Genomic DNA, 13,990 nt, shown 5'->3' with positions numbered 1-13,990 from the left:
CTGGAGATTAAAAACGCTAACCACCTAAATTTAGATAATCGTTTTCCACAGGTTGGCCATGAAATAACCCCCGATTATTAATATAATGTAAATAACTTGCTTCCAAATAAACCTTTTAAGATCTAGGAATAGTGGTTTTTAAACTAGATCTGGATCTTTATGGGCCTCAAACCTGGTCAAGATAGGAAAAAAAATATGTGAAATTGACTGATCTGCCAAATTACCAAAGATTCACCTTTAAATGACATTTATCTTGTGGCTTTTTATCATATATTTCTATTATAATTTATTTTACTTCTTGATTTAAGTTATTTATTTGCTTTGTTTTTTCAGAGTGTGGCAGTCATGTTCTCAGGTGCATTGGAATATATTAATGTCATGCTCTAATCTGCAGATACCTGTTTGAACTTTTCTATTCAACAAAGTGAAAAAAGCTACTGTTATCTTGGCAAAAGGGTTTTATTAGTTTAACGGCGTCAGTCAGTTCCCTCAGCTGTAAAGGTGCCAGAGGAGCTGATAGTAGTGGACAGTGAAGGTTTACTGCCATCTGCTGTGCAGGAGCAGCCCTGCACTCCCTGCTGCAGATTACATAGACTGTAAAAAATACAGGAACATGATGCAGAGAGCTTTTGTAACTCATGTTAAGAAAGAAAAAAGTTTCACCTCAATATCTGAACAGTGGGTTTCCCAGGCCTGTTGCATGCTATTTTACCCTAGGTTACAAGAAATCATATACTTCATGCTGTCAACGGTAACAGAGGCCTGTGGGCCTTTATGATCAATACAAACAATAACTTATTTATTTATTTATTTATTGAATAAAGCTTATTGCGTCACTGACCCACGTAACACACAGGCTACATAAAGCTGTCAGCTGACGATGTGGCGTCAGAGCCTTGTGACTTGTTTGTTGTGAGGGTGTCCAGAATGATCTGCATGTGTGTGTGTGTGTGTGTGTGTGTGTGTGTGTGTGTGTGTGTGTGTGTGTGTGTGTGTGTGTGAAACAGACATTGAATGACCCTCTTGAGGACAAACGTTTAGATTTTAATGGACAGCCTGCATCGCTATTGTGGCACAGATATTAATACTTTCACTATTAGACATTTCACAGAGTATCTTAAATAAACTTGTGTTTATCCATATACATTTTATTAGACAGAGATATGGAGTTCTGAAGACAAGTCCTACCAAGTCACCTTTGAGGGTGTGACCCATAAACTCGAACCGTCTCCCCTTGGAGACCATGGTTGGTCTGCTTCATGTCCTTTACATAAGTGAAAGCAGAAAATAATGTAAAAAAAAAAATACAATTAAAACTCATTGAATCAAATCCAAGTATTATCAGCAAAATGTGCATTAAATATAAAAGTAAATACTCATTCTGCAGCAGAATGTCCTCTGTAACCGATATATTATCACATATGACATTGTGAGATTGTAAATACTGGATCAAACAAACATTTTTATCTCTTTGGGCCTCAAACTGGTTTAATCTTGAACAATGTTCAGTCTGAAATGCACATGTATAATTTGTGCAATAAGTGTGGTGGAGTGAGGAAAATACTACTTCAAGTACCTTAAAACTATGCTGAAGTAAAAAATGTGTCATATGGAAACATACCTAAAACTGCACAGATAGTCCTGAACTCTATGAACTGAAATGTAATTGTCAAACTAAATGTTTTGTGTAGCTAAAATGATCAATACCTCGGTTTGCCCATAACAACAGTTACGAAATGTACATTTTAATGTATTCATGTATCTCCTTATTTGGTCACGTCAGCAGGTGCCTTCAGCTCCACTATGGAAACTGGGGAATGCGACAAGAGCCAGGAGCAGTGCCAAGACATTTTCGCTTCCTTCCATGGAGCCTTGTCTCCTCTCCTACGAGAATAACAATGAATAAGCAACATTATATTTAATGTTTTTTTTTATATGACCGTTTATAGTCAAACTGTCAGTGTATATCTGAGGCTTGTATTCCCGAAAGCCAGGCGATTTCCACTTGAAATGGAAGCGCTTTAATCGGTTGAGGAAACGTCTCGTCGTAGAAATGGGACGCGGAAGAAATCGCCCATCACGTGATTGCACGATGACGTCAAAAGCCGGTGCCGCTAAAGCGAAGTGACCTTCTTTACGACCGCCATAAACTGCTACCGGCCGAGAGGAGCATCCGGAATCCGCTAAGGAGCGATTTTAACCCGACGCATTTTAATCTAAAGGTAACGTTTGAACATTCATAATGAGCTTTTGTTGCCAAAAGAGGCTGGTTTCGCGATTTCAGTGTGAAATACTAACGCTTGAAATACAAGAGAAGAGGATGAGCCGTGACGGTAGCTAACGTTAGCGCCCATGTTGGTGAATAGCTCGGTTGCTCTCTCCGCGTTGAGTGAGGTAATGAGCCTGGTCCGTCATTAAAAAGCAATGGAGCAATTTAATGTTTAATTATTTCCCCAGACTCTTATGTTTAAGCTTCCTCTACGTACTCAGAGTCTTTATGGATGCGGTGAAGCTAATGTAGAAGCGTCGAGGGAAATATTCAGATCCCGACATTGAAGCATCCTTGACAGCCGGAGTGGGGGACACTTCCCCGGCTCATTTTAACCTTACCGGCAGGCTTGTCGGGCCTAGCTATTTCTCAGTCAGTGAGGCCGGTCAAACACAAATTTGTCCGTGAATACCACTTATATTAGCGATATGTAAATGAGAGCTGCGTCCAGTTTGTGGTGGGAAGTGCTGAGTGTCCTTGATGCTTCATGAGAAGGCAGCCGGCCATGTTACACAGGCTGACCGGGCTGCGGTGCCTTGGCTGATTTTACCTTTTTGTTTTCTTTCTGCAAATTGTATACTGCATAACACAGAATGAGAAAATGATATCTAACTCTAACCAACGTTAACCATCTGCTGCAGTCCTTGTAATCACGTTAGATGGCCTCTGGCTGCCTAAATCTAAACTAATTAAGCATCACCTTGTAGATACTTTCTCTATTCTCAATATTACTGTTGTAAGTGGCTTTTGGACGCAGGATTTTCTGAGCAATAGGTGTCTCATCTGACAGTCTTGGTCTTGGGTGCACACTGAGGTCATAATGGGACAGACAAAATTTGTAGCCCCTTTGAATTGTTCCCCTAGTGACATTTAAACCCTGTATAAAACATAAGACTAACAAATTAACTGTTGTAGTGATTGTTAAAGAAAGACAAGCTGATTTAGCATAAGTTAACTTGCTAGTTGTTCAGTTATAGTTATTTATTCGAGGACATGAGAAGCGAGGAAACACATTTCCCTGTAACACCACACTTTAAACCGGCTCGTTTCGACTCTGTATCGGCTTCCTTTGACAAGATCGACACATCGGAGCTAATCTGTTTATTAAATCCACCAGTTACTCAACACACACGGCTGCTTGTCTCGCAGAGAAAAGTGAGCTAAGGCCGCCGGTGCTCGAAAAGAGGAGAGGCTATTAAAAGTGATATAACGGAGGCGAGGTTGACGTGTTTTAAGGGTCATCCGGTTCTTCACTTCCTTGTACGATTTCCTTGAAACGACCTCGGCAGGCTGCCAGTGCACACGGGAATGTCACGACCTGTTTAAGGGCAGAGTGAGGAAAGCGGTGTTACAGGTACAGATAAAGCTGTCACCTTAAACGACCTTCACAATATGGCGCCGGCAGTGAAAGAGCTTCTTGCCATATCCAGAGTCTATGAATAGAAGTTACCATGAATAGAGGATGTGTATTTATGGATGCAAATTCACAGATGCATGTTTATCATTTTGGATTCTGCCATTTGTTCTTTTTTTTTAATGACTGAATTTCTGTGTTTTTCCTGTTTTTTCTTTCTGTTTGGCCTCACTGTGTTTCTCCAGCTGACTATGGGAGACGTTGGCAAAGGAAAGAAGGTTTTTGTCCAGAAGTGTGCTCAGTGCCACACAGTAGAGCAGGGGGGCAAGCACAAGGTGGGCCCCAACCTCTGGGGTCTGTTCGGACGCAAGACCGGGCAGGCAGATGGCTACTCTTACACAGATGCCAACAAGAGTAAAGGTCAGTTCACTGGAACTTAAAATAATTCTGTATCCTAGATATAGATCAGGTGAAGAAGAGGGCATCATTGTTTGAAGCTGTCGTCAAGATATTTTAAACTTTTCTATGTAGTAAGGACGATCAACTGCAAACTGCAACATCTCTAAAATGCGGCTAGAATGAAGCTAGTGCAAAGCAGAAGTGGTTAAATCAACATGGTCTTAATTAGACCTTTATTAATTATTTGATTAATCATTTAGTTGAAAGGTATCTATTTTCATAATTGAGTAATTGTTTCAGTCCTTCTTTTTTTATTTTTTTTAAAAGTCACAATGTCAACTTTTCTGTTTCTGTCTTGTCAAACTTGATGCACATTATAGTAAACTGAATATCTGGGTTTTGGACTGTTTGTCAGAGAAGACATTTGAAGATTCCACTTTGGTCTGTGGGTAAATTATAACAACTATTGTAGTGTCTCAATTTTTGAATCAAAGGTTTAAAAAAAAAAAAAAGGTTTAGTTAAGGTTACATCGTCAAAGGTTTCTTTTTCCTGAATCAACAATTCAAAGCCAAATCCTCTTATCCCTGCTTATCCCTCTTAGTTGCCTTAAGTACATCTATGCAGCTTTGATCACTGATCAACTGTCTTTCCTCAGGTATCGTGTGGGGTGACGACACCTTGATGGAGTACCTGGAGAACCCCAAGAAGTACATTCCTGGAACCAAAATGATCTTTGCCGGCATCAAAAAGAAGGGAGAGCGCCAGGACCTCATTGCATACCTTAAATCTGCAACATCATGAGCTAGTGATTAAAATCAGAATATTTAATGTCATTTTATGATGTTTTTTGTTTATTTTTAGGCTCGCACATGCTAAATATATGGTTTTATGTTTAGTCATTTGCACAGAAGGTTAATTTATGTTGTCTTGGCTTAGAAAAGTGACACTTCTTGTGAGCTGGTGAGTTCACAGTAAGCGTTACTTCCTCTTTAAGGACATGGTGTGAGCAAATCGTTCAAGTGACCAAACATAAAACTAGTGTTTTTTGTTCTTTTTTGGTGAATCTGTATTTTAACTCTAAAGAAAAAAAAAAAACTAATCACATTATTTGAAATTGCTGGCCCTGATAGGTTGTCTGACCTGTCACTCATTCTGTTCTCCTTGACAACATGTGTCTGGTACTTCCTGTTAGTAGAGCCATTGGCCATCAACCTCATTTTTAAAACTATAACACAAAAGTTATCTAATATCAGTTACATCAGAGTGATGCAGGGTGGAAATCTTGGGATGTTTTTGGTGGTTGACTGGTGCTGACACTCAATCTACTCCCACTTTTCATGCCAAGTGGAGTTTCTGACCTTTAACAAGGACAGACACTGAATTTTCTGTATTCTCTTGTCTGTCCTTATATATTGGCCCACAGAAACTACCACTTGCCATGAATGTTCTCTAGATTCTACAGACTGAACAATACCCCTTGTTGTGTTCTAGGACTCCTGACAGAGCCTGATCCTCCTAGGTCACTGAAGCAGCCCCTCCGAGCTCCTGTTTTTATTTCCTGTCTGTCATCAGACTCTGCACCTTTTTAAAAAAGAAAAAAACAACAGTGTGCTAATGGTGACACTGAATTTGCCTCGTTACAGCTAAGAACTGTGGGGTATAAATATATTAATGCCTTCAAAACCACTTCTACCACCACCATACTGAGGTCCCTACAGTGTGAAATCAGCTGGCATACAATCACCATGCCTAACAATGTTTGTTGCTACTGTGTCGTATAGAAAACTATGAAGGGCACCATCTGGAGTGAAGGAAGATTTTGTTATTTACCTGGTTTCACAGGCCTGAAGGAATATTTTAATGTTTTAACTTATTTTACTGTAAACTGACTGAATCTGTAAAGTATTTTGATGGGGTTGCTTGCTGTCAGTGTATACACAGCAATATACCATATGCACTTAGACCATATTACAATGTGGTAGCTATTTTTGTGTGGCTGTGAACAGGATGGTTGCAGGATCAATTAAAAGATAACGTCCAGAAATATAAACATCACTGGTTGTCTCTTCATTTATTTTTTTCAGTAAAATTCTTACGTATCTTAGACAGTAAAAAGTACTTTTTTTTTTTTTTTTGATGTCGACATCATTCGAGCAGAGCAGCTGTTAACAGATATTTATATTTATGTATTAGCAGATTCAAAATGCTGCACGTTGCTTTGTCTAATGGAACATAAGCTGAAAAGAACAAGTTTTGTGTAAGAATAAGCAAAAATTACAAAGCGTAATTCATTTGTTTAATTAAAGCATTAACGGGCAAATTTCCACAATTATCTGCAGCTGTGTGGATGTTTAACAGATTCATTGAAATGAGAATAGAGCCCTGTTGAATATCTTTATTAAATCTTGAGCAAAACCACTGAAGTCCATCATGAAGTGACAAGATGACCATTTGTCGTTCAGTGTATTTTTTTAAAATCAACTTAAGCCTGGCTGCTCCTGATTCTTTAAACAGGACAAACCGCTTGGGAGTCCTCACTGTTATCTGGTTAAAAAGCTTTGAGTAGATAAGATCTGGACTAAACCTGTGAAAGTGAGATTTTCTGCCCCTTTGTCCTGTAAATGCAATCAAAGCAGAGTTGATTTCATCACTCCTGGCTGAGCTGGACTTAGGTCTGAAAATCACACCTGGTTATAAAGTGACTATGTTATATAATCCTCCACTGCTCCAAGCACTGTCTTTCTAGGAAGTGAGCCACTGAGGGCAGCTCGGGCCCTTCCTGCTGTCACATTTCCCCTCGGTCAAAGCTCAGTTAACAGCAGAGACGTGACTGGATCTGTCTGGATCTGTCTTCAAACAACCTCCCTGGCTACGCAAAGCTGAGTAAATGTAGTGATGTGCGCTGTTAGGCTGTAAACTCATGAAATTATACGAGGATTTAGTTTGCGGAAAACAATAATTAAGATAAACAGCTGTTGAGGGTTATTCAGTTCTTTCAAACTGTAGTTATAGATATGCCTGCAGTTACTGTGCATGGTTTCTCATAAGGAGACAAATTTTATTGTCCATACATTATGTACTTATATTTAAATAGTTGAATGAACTAAAAATGGCTGTAGAATATGCACTAAATGTTTTTTTTTTTATGACAACATAACAAAAACACAAAACTACAACATGAGTTGCAGAGTTTTGCTGAACACAAAAATGTTTTGTTGTCTTAACATGAAACTGCCATAATTTTCTGCTTTTACCGACTTATTATTTTCTAGTGCACATACTTGCAGCCTTGGCTCAATGCAAAGCTTAATGTTGTCTCTTAAGCTGGTTTTGCATAATCCTGCACATTGTGGTTGTACTGTCATGACTGCAGCATCATTGAATGAGAGGATTTACTGCACATATACATGATTACTAACTCATAGACATACCATTCTCCAGCCAGCAGCTAATCCGCTGCTTTGTATGAACATTGTCCTGACTGAGAGAACTTCTTTTGTGATTTGACACTATAAATTAAATCGACTTCACTTGACAGCTCTGGGTTTGGTGGTAATAGTGAAACTATATCAGGTGTAATCAATGCAAACATATATGAGACTATGGAAAATGTTGACGGCTCTGGGTTTGGTGGCTGTTGTGTAGTACAGTGCCCCCTCCTGACAGATATAGGACCCTGCCTGTGTAGATTCACACCAGTGTTGGCATTTACAGTAAAACTACATCAGATGTAATCAATACATACACAAAGTCATTTCAGACCATAGAAGATAGATCATAGTGAGGAAATCGTGTCTACGCCAGAGTTTTATTTGATGTAATGTGTGATGGTGTGTGGATATTTTTTCTTCACATGTGGTTTTAATCCTCTTCTACCTTATAAACTAAGTAAAATATAATTGGTTGTGATACAATTTGTAAACAGCTTTGCAGTTGAGGAATAGCTATGAACTGACGCACACCCCCCAAAAAAAAGCGTCAAAGCCGCAGAAAGGCACGAATCACAACTTCCGGTCAGGACTTTCACAATTAAATCGGGGCGGAAACAGAATGTAGGTCGTGATTAAAGTCGTGGATTGCGATTCTAAGATTAGTTAAAGTGATATTCTGTTTATTACACTTATTTCAAGTCGTGGCCATCACTAATGCGTCAGAAAATGTGATATGATCATTTATATGTGGCTTGAATATTATGATTAAATACTTGTTGGGAAACTTGCTTTAATGTGAAGGTAATGTGATGTTATAATGAAGTAATCAGGGACAACTCAGCAAAAACTCTGACTGATTACTTTACTGACCAAAGCTCTACAAACTTTAAAATCCCACTTAGACCACAACCAAGCAATTTAAGGTTTAACACGATCTGTTTTTGCAGAGAAACGTGAACATATGTATGTTAGGTTACCAGCAGATTTTTTTAAAAACAAGCTGTTGTTAGCTGTAGCTAGGCTGCTATTAAATATCACCATTGCTGGTTGTGTTTGAAGTAGTAATTTTATATCAGTCAGTTGTACCTGCACTATATGCCAACTGAGGTTTAAATGGATGATTGATAAATCTTTTATGTCCTTAAGTCCTCAGAATACTTCAAAACATTTCATAGTGAAAAGAGGAACTGCTTAAAATGTCATTGTTCGCCCTGCAATGGAGAGTCATTTTATTAGTCATTTATTTATTTAGCTTATTTGAGAGTCATTTTGTTGACACTATAATAGAGTTACACTGTGTTTTCATAGGGCTGCCAGAATCCAAGTCAGGCCAGTACCTTATGCTCCTTCAAAATCAGCAAGAAACTATAACTCATGAGCATGACTATACCCCAGACCTGTGTGGGCCAAAATTAGGCTCCACATCATTTTGAGCTTGTAAAGTGATGTTCACAAACAATGCCATTGTTTGTAGCTGTAGATCGACCTTTGTAAACCTGTAAAGTAAATCTGCATGAGATTCAAGTTTCTCCATGTGAAAAAAATGTGCTTGTGTCAAAGTGAGAAAAAAAACAACAAAAAAACGCACACACTGTGAATCAAAACGATGAACACATGATCACTGAGGTTAAACAAAGATATTGTAAAAGAAAAAATGGTTTTGTCAACATCTGTGAACTGATACCGGTGCAGTCTTCATCTGCATTTCCAATCTGAACAGACCTGATCAACACGAGCTGCTCCATGGGCCAGTAAACAGCATTAGCCTGCGCCTCACTGTTAGCCTGTAGGAAACTGGTTTGACTTGTTATTATTCCTGCTGCTTGAGTTGAATCCTATTACAGAGAGTTTTTAACTTCCTTCCAAGGGCCAAAGTAGGAATATTGCTTGGCTTCCTCAAAGAGCCCACAGTGAGGAAAGTGAAAAAGCTAATACTGATTTATGCCAGTGTGTTTATAATTAAACTGTGGATTAACTACCTACCTACCTACCCCTGAGGGATGTGGATTGTGAGAATATGCAGGTCCATGCAGACATGCTGGTCGTCTTTTTCTTTGCGCTCACATCCACGTCTCTCACCGCCGGCTGTGTGGTGCTTAATAGAGCAGATTTGCCATAAAACACGTTAATTCTGCAAATTCTACATAATCGTGGCCATTTTTCTAAACAGGCAGAAAGAACACACATACAAACACACACAGACACAGTAAAACACACACCACTGCAGACTGAGAGCATAGAGTCGGTGGATGAGGAGAATTAAATGGGCCCTGGGAAAATGATTATACATTATGATTGATGTTTGGTGGCCCCTGCTGTTTAATAGCTGCTACTGCAACTGATACAGAAATATACTGTTAAGAAAAACCAGTTTCCTCTTTGAACAAGGAGATTCATAAAGTCCACATGGTGGGTTATTTTTCTGAGCTTTCATTCACATCACGTGTTCTTCACCAGTGAACGGACTCTCTCGTTGAGAATACACTCTGTGTTAGAACATTAGAAAAATACATAAAACAGAGGCTACACCTGCTGTGTGGGACTTCAGGGGAAATTTAATTTAAAGTGGTTGGTGAGTTGGTTGGGACCCTCCAAAAAATCACAATTAGATTATTAACAGGATATATAACCAGAGAAACTTCTGCAGAAAACTTGTGTGAATTTTTTCAGAATTCCTCTAATAATTTTATGCATCTCTCGCCTTTTCAAGACGACACAAATGAATATGGTTGGTCATATGTAGACACTGGTTTGGTTTAAGAGGTCATCAGTTGGGAATCAAAGATTTAGATTTAAAAGGTTAGGGCATATTGTGACCTCTCTGTAGTTTACTGAAGGCGACCATGAGGCGTTTGAAAAAATGAAGACTGGTGGAATAAGATTTAATGAGTCTGAAAATGAGACATAAAAGGAAGATTTCCCTCATTGAATTTCATTTTTCATGTAAAAGTATATATCAAGAAAATATTATTAACTAAATCTAAAGAAAACTAAACCTGATGAAAACAATTCCAACTAAAATGGTATGTGTTAAAAAGGGAGCATTAGGAAGGGTTGCCTTGTTTTATCAGTAAGAGTAAAAACAGGTAACTGTCCCTGTATCTATCTGGGAACAATAAACTGCCTCTTGTCTCTGCTTCCTCTTTGATTCAGAAAAAGAATTTTCCTTTTATTCCTGCAGCCCCTTAACGTGGGAAAATCTTCTTTCAATGCTTCTGAACAGTTATTTTCCTGCAACGGCGGGGGATGTTACTGTCCTGGTGTGACCATAGTTACAGTCGTGATGACAACTACAGGACGATCCCATCGGCCGCTGCCAAGCCGTGCTCATTTGATTTGAGGCGAGCTGAGTGTGAGGGGAGTACGCGCAGGATGTGGCCGGTGTCCAGGGGATTTCCTCGGCCTGTGACTGATTCCAATCTGCAGAGCTCAGAGACACATTGGCTGATCTGCTTAATGAGAAAACAAGTAGGAAAAATGAGAGACAGACGGATATTGTTGCTTTCAGATTATGGAGAAAGAGAGAGGAAGAGCATTGCTTCTGTCACTGTAGCCTAAGCAGACTTAAAGGAATATTAATTCTCTCACCAGCTGAAGAAACATTTTGGGCCCTTTGTACAAAAATGAAGCTTTCCATTCACCTTTTCTGCATCAGGAGGCAAAAACAAGCTTTTTGTGACTATAAAGTAGAGACTGAACTTCCACCAAGTTTACACTAGATGGTAGCAAATGCCAACAGCTTTCCCAGGCCGTTCTTTGTCATTTTGCTATTAAAACACTGTTTTCAACACTGATGTTTTTTGTTTTTCACACTGTAACTAATGCACACCCCCCCCCATTCATGTTGCACATTGCATTATATCTATATTTCTATGATATTTTTTCACTTTTATATTGTAAATGATGTGTTGTAATTTTTTTGGATTTATATTTTTTTAGCTGTCTGACCTGCAGCACTTGCTTTGCTCAATCTTTCTTTATATCATGATCGGGCTCATGCTGGAGGAGGAATGTGCAGAAAATGATTGAGCTGATCAGCTGCTCCTCTGAACTCTGTATTTCATGATCCACAGCACATTTAAGAAAGCTCGGAAAGCCGAGGTGGTTAAAGAAGCAGGTTTGCTATCTGAAAGGTTTTTTGGCCTGAATCCTGACTGGACAAAAATACATCGTGGCATTAAAGTCGCAACAGGGAAATTCCATGGTCTTGTGATGATGTTTTTACTGCAGCATTGTATGTGTAGTATTTTTAATGTCCCTGGAAAAATTTCAACAGTGTAACTGCTTTGTCATTTTTGCAGTGGGTACTAGTTGTTCTGCCCTGTAGTTTTACAATATCTCCAGGAGGGGTCAGCAGCGCTCAGGTTTCAAATGTGTTCAATTGTACAGTAGCTACTAGATGCTGTGGAGTGAAGTCTCATTCAGAACGTTTCAGCATTTCTTACTTTGTAGAGTTAGGCTGCACGCACAATATATTACTTCACTTCACTTTCATTTTTGATTTTATAATCTGCACATGTCAAAATCAGACTTGTTGATCTCATAATTGTTACAGTTCGTTATAAATTGGAGATATTTAAGACTCTTTAGCTGCAGATTTTAGATTTCTAGATTTCATCACAATTTAATTTAAAGTTTTCAAGGTAAAAACAGTTCCCATGTGCTGACAACAGGACCAGGAGGTTCATAGAAATCCAGACCTGGTAATACATTTTGTAATCGTAGAGTCAAGTTTTAAAGCAAAACCAGGAGAGATTTATATCAACTGAAAAACAGCCAAATGCTGTGGACACTTGACTAACAAATAAGTGATTGTATTTTCCTCTATGTTTTGCTTAAATGAGGCCTTAACAACCTGGCAAATCTAATAAAATGTTTTTTAAAGGATCAGAGTATGTTCAGTCACCGTGATGTGGGGTTGGATTGCCCGTCTGATATTTCCCCCCGCGTTGCACACCACTTGAAGTGAACGTAATGACTGAATGTTATCTGTGCAGATAAATGTGCTGCTCCTTTGTGTAAAATGTGAATAGCTGTCAGCCTTGTGCTGCATCTGCCAGCTACAGCGTGTTCCTGTACTTAATGATCTAATGCCACTAAGACACATTCCTGTGCACATGGTACACGATGTCTGAGTCCTTATTTGATATCATTTCAAGTTAATACATCCATTCAGGAAATCACATTTTTCCACTTGTGCCATTGATGAAGCACACACACACAGTCTCATGTATGCAATCCAGACATTTGTGCAGACAATGCAGAAAATCAGATTTCTCTCTGGTATCTGCCAGCTCACATGCTATGTTTGGCCCCTTGCATGCAGATTATACGGACTACAACACACACTCACACACCAGTGGGGAAGAGAACTCCTTCGCCTAATTAGGAATAACAACAAGACCAAACTCTAAATGATGCTTATGTTTCCCAAGTCTTCCTTTTTACAGTGGCAATTACAACTGTCTAACCTATTGTAATAATTCTAATAATTCAGATCACAAACTCAAAAAATGACCCACAAAATGAGTTATGTATGCACAATTTTAATGTTTTTTCCCCCCATTGTTGGTGCATAAACTGCACAGTGGTGCACACAGCATGGTCATGTGGCTAATGGGCTAATATGGCATGCAATCATCTCTTTGAAATTCCACACATGCCTCAGATATCTCTACATCCACCCCCTAAGGCATCATCTTTTATAGAGTTGGCAATTGGCCTTTATTGAGTGGATGAATGTTCATATTTCTGGGGGGGGGGGGCATGTAGCTGGCTCACATCCACATTTCAGTTGTTTTTTCAGCCTTCATTTTTCTGCACAAGAGGGCCTGCACACCTGTTTCGGTGCATTTTCAACAGTTTCACATGCACAACTGCAGCAGCTGCAGCAGTGTGCAACCCTGCTCCTTTCCAACTCCACCTGGGCGTGAGCGAAGAGCCTTGCTCAAGGGCACCTTGGCGGAATATACAGCGCTTTTATTCATCCACCCCCACCCCCACCACCGCTCACCCACACGGCCGTGCCCCCTCTCCTCTCTCCAGCCCCGCTGCTCCTAAACACCTCCCCAGTCTGTCACACCAGGCTCCGAGAAATCTGACGTGTTTTTCGCATTTCCTGCACCGAGAGAGAGACGGAGACAGAGAGCAGCGTCGGCGGAGGCGGCCAGAGGTCTGTCCACGGGAAGTTAAGCTCAACAGCGAGCGGCAGGAACCCCTCTTCACCTCCCTACCCTCCGCCGGAGTCTGCCCCTCCTCTCCCGCTCCTGCTGCGGTTGTCACCAGCCGCTGTCTGGTCGCGGCGGTCCGGCTCTCACATCCCCGTGGCGCCGCGGCGGCTCCCAGCAGGCGTCTGGAGCCTCCCACCCCGCCGCCTCACGGTGCCATGCAACACGGGCCGGTGTGTCCACGGCGCCCCGCTACAGCTAACGGAGCTCATTAAACCCACGCAGGTAAAAAAAACCAAAAAAAGCATGACAGCCGGACTCACATCTGGGGCCTGTGCTCATGTGTTTTACTAACTGTTCACATTTCTT

At 40.1% G+C, this 13,990-nt stretch overlaps 2 protein-coding genes across 2 annotated transcripts in view; both read left to right on the top strand.

The window, feature by feature from the left end:
- Positions 1-2,103: 2,103 nt before the first annotated feature.
- Positions 2,104-6,078, top strand: LOC139622578 (cytochrome c). The gene is made up of 3 exons (XM_071479957.1): positions 2,104-2,222; positions 3,869-4,043; positions 4,679-6,078. Exons 2-3 carry the CDS (start codon positions 3,875-3,877, stop codon positions 4,822-4,824), a joined length of 315 nt encoding a protein of 104 aa, XP_071336058.1. The 5' UTR covers positions 2,104-2,222; positions 3,869-3,874; the 3' UTR covers positions 4,825-6,078.
- A 7,498-nt stretch (positions 6,079-13,576) lies between these two features.
- Positions 13,577-13,990, top strand: part of LOC139622577 (protein kinase C epsilon type-like) — a 76,512-nt gene continuing 76,098 nt past the window's right edge. The window contains exon 1 of the mRNA XM_071479956.1: positions 13,577-13,906. The gene's annotated coding sequence lies outside the window, so the exon portion shown is untranslated. The remainder of the gene's footprint in view (positions 13,907-13,990) is intronic.

This window comes from Trachinotus anak, unplaced genomic scaffold (genome assembly GCF_046630095.1).
Source record: "Trachinotus anak isolate AG129_WGS33_773 ecotype Australia unplaced genomic scaffold, CSIRO_AGI_Tana_v1 ptg000007l, whole genome shotgun sequence".
Lineage (NCBI taxonomy): Eukaryota > Metazoa > Chordata > Actinopteri > Carangiformes > Carangidae > Trachinotus > Trachinotus anak.
Note: the sequence above shows the minus strand (reverse complement) of the source record. Positions and strands in the feature narration are given on the sequence as shown.

What these genes read in the sequence shown, in the direction of transcription:
- LOC139622578 (XM_071479957.1), top strand. Translation starts at nt 3,875, where the DNA reads ATGGGAGACGTTGGCAAAGGAAAGAAGGTTTTTGTCCAGAAGTGTGCT. An exon ending in AGATGCCAACAAGAGTAAAG is followed by an intron (nt 4,044 to 4,678) that starts GTCAGTTCACTG and finishes GTCTTTCCTCAG; the next exon opens with GTATCGTGTGGGGTGACGAC.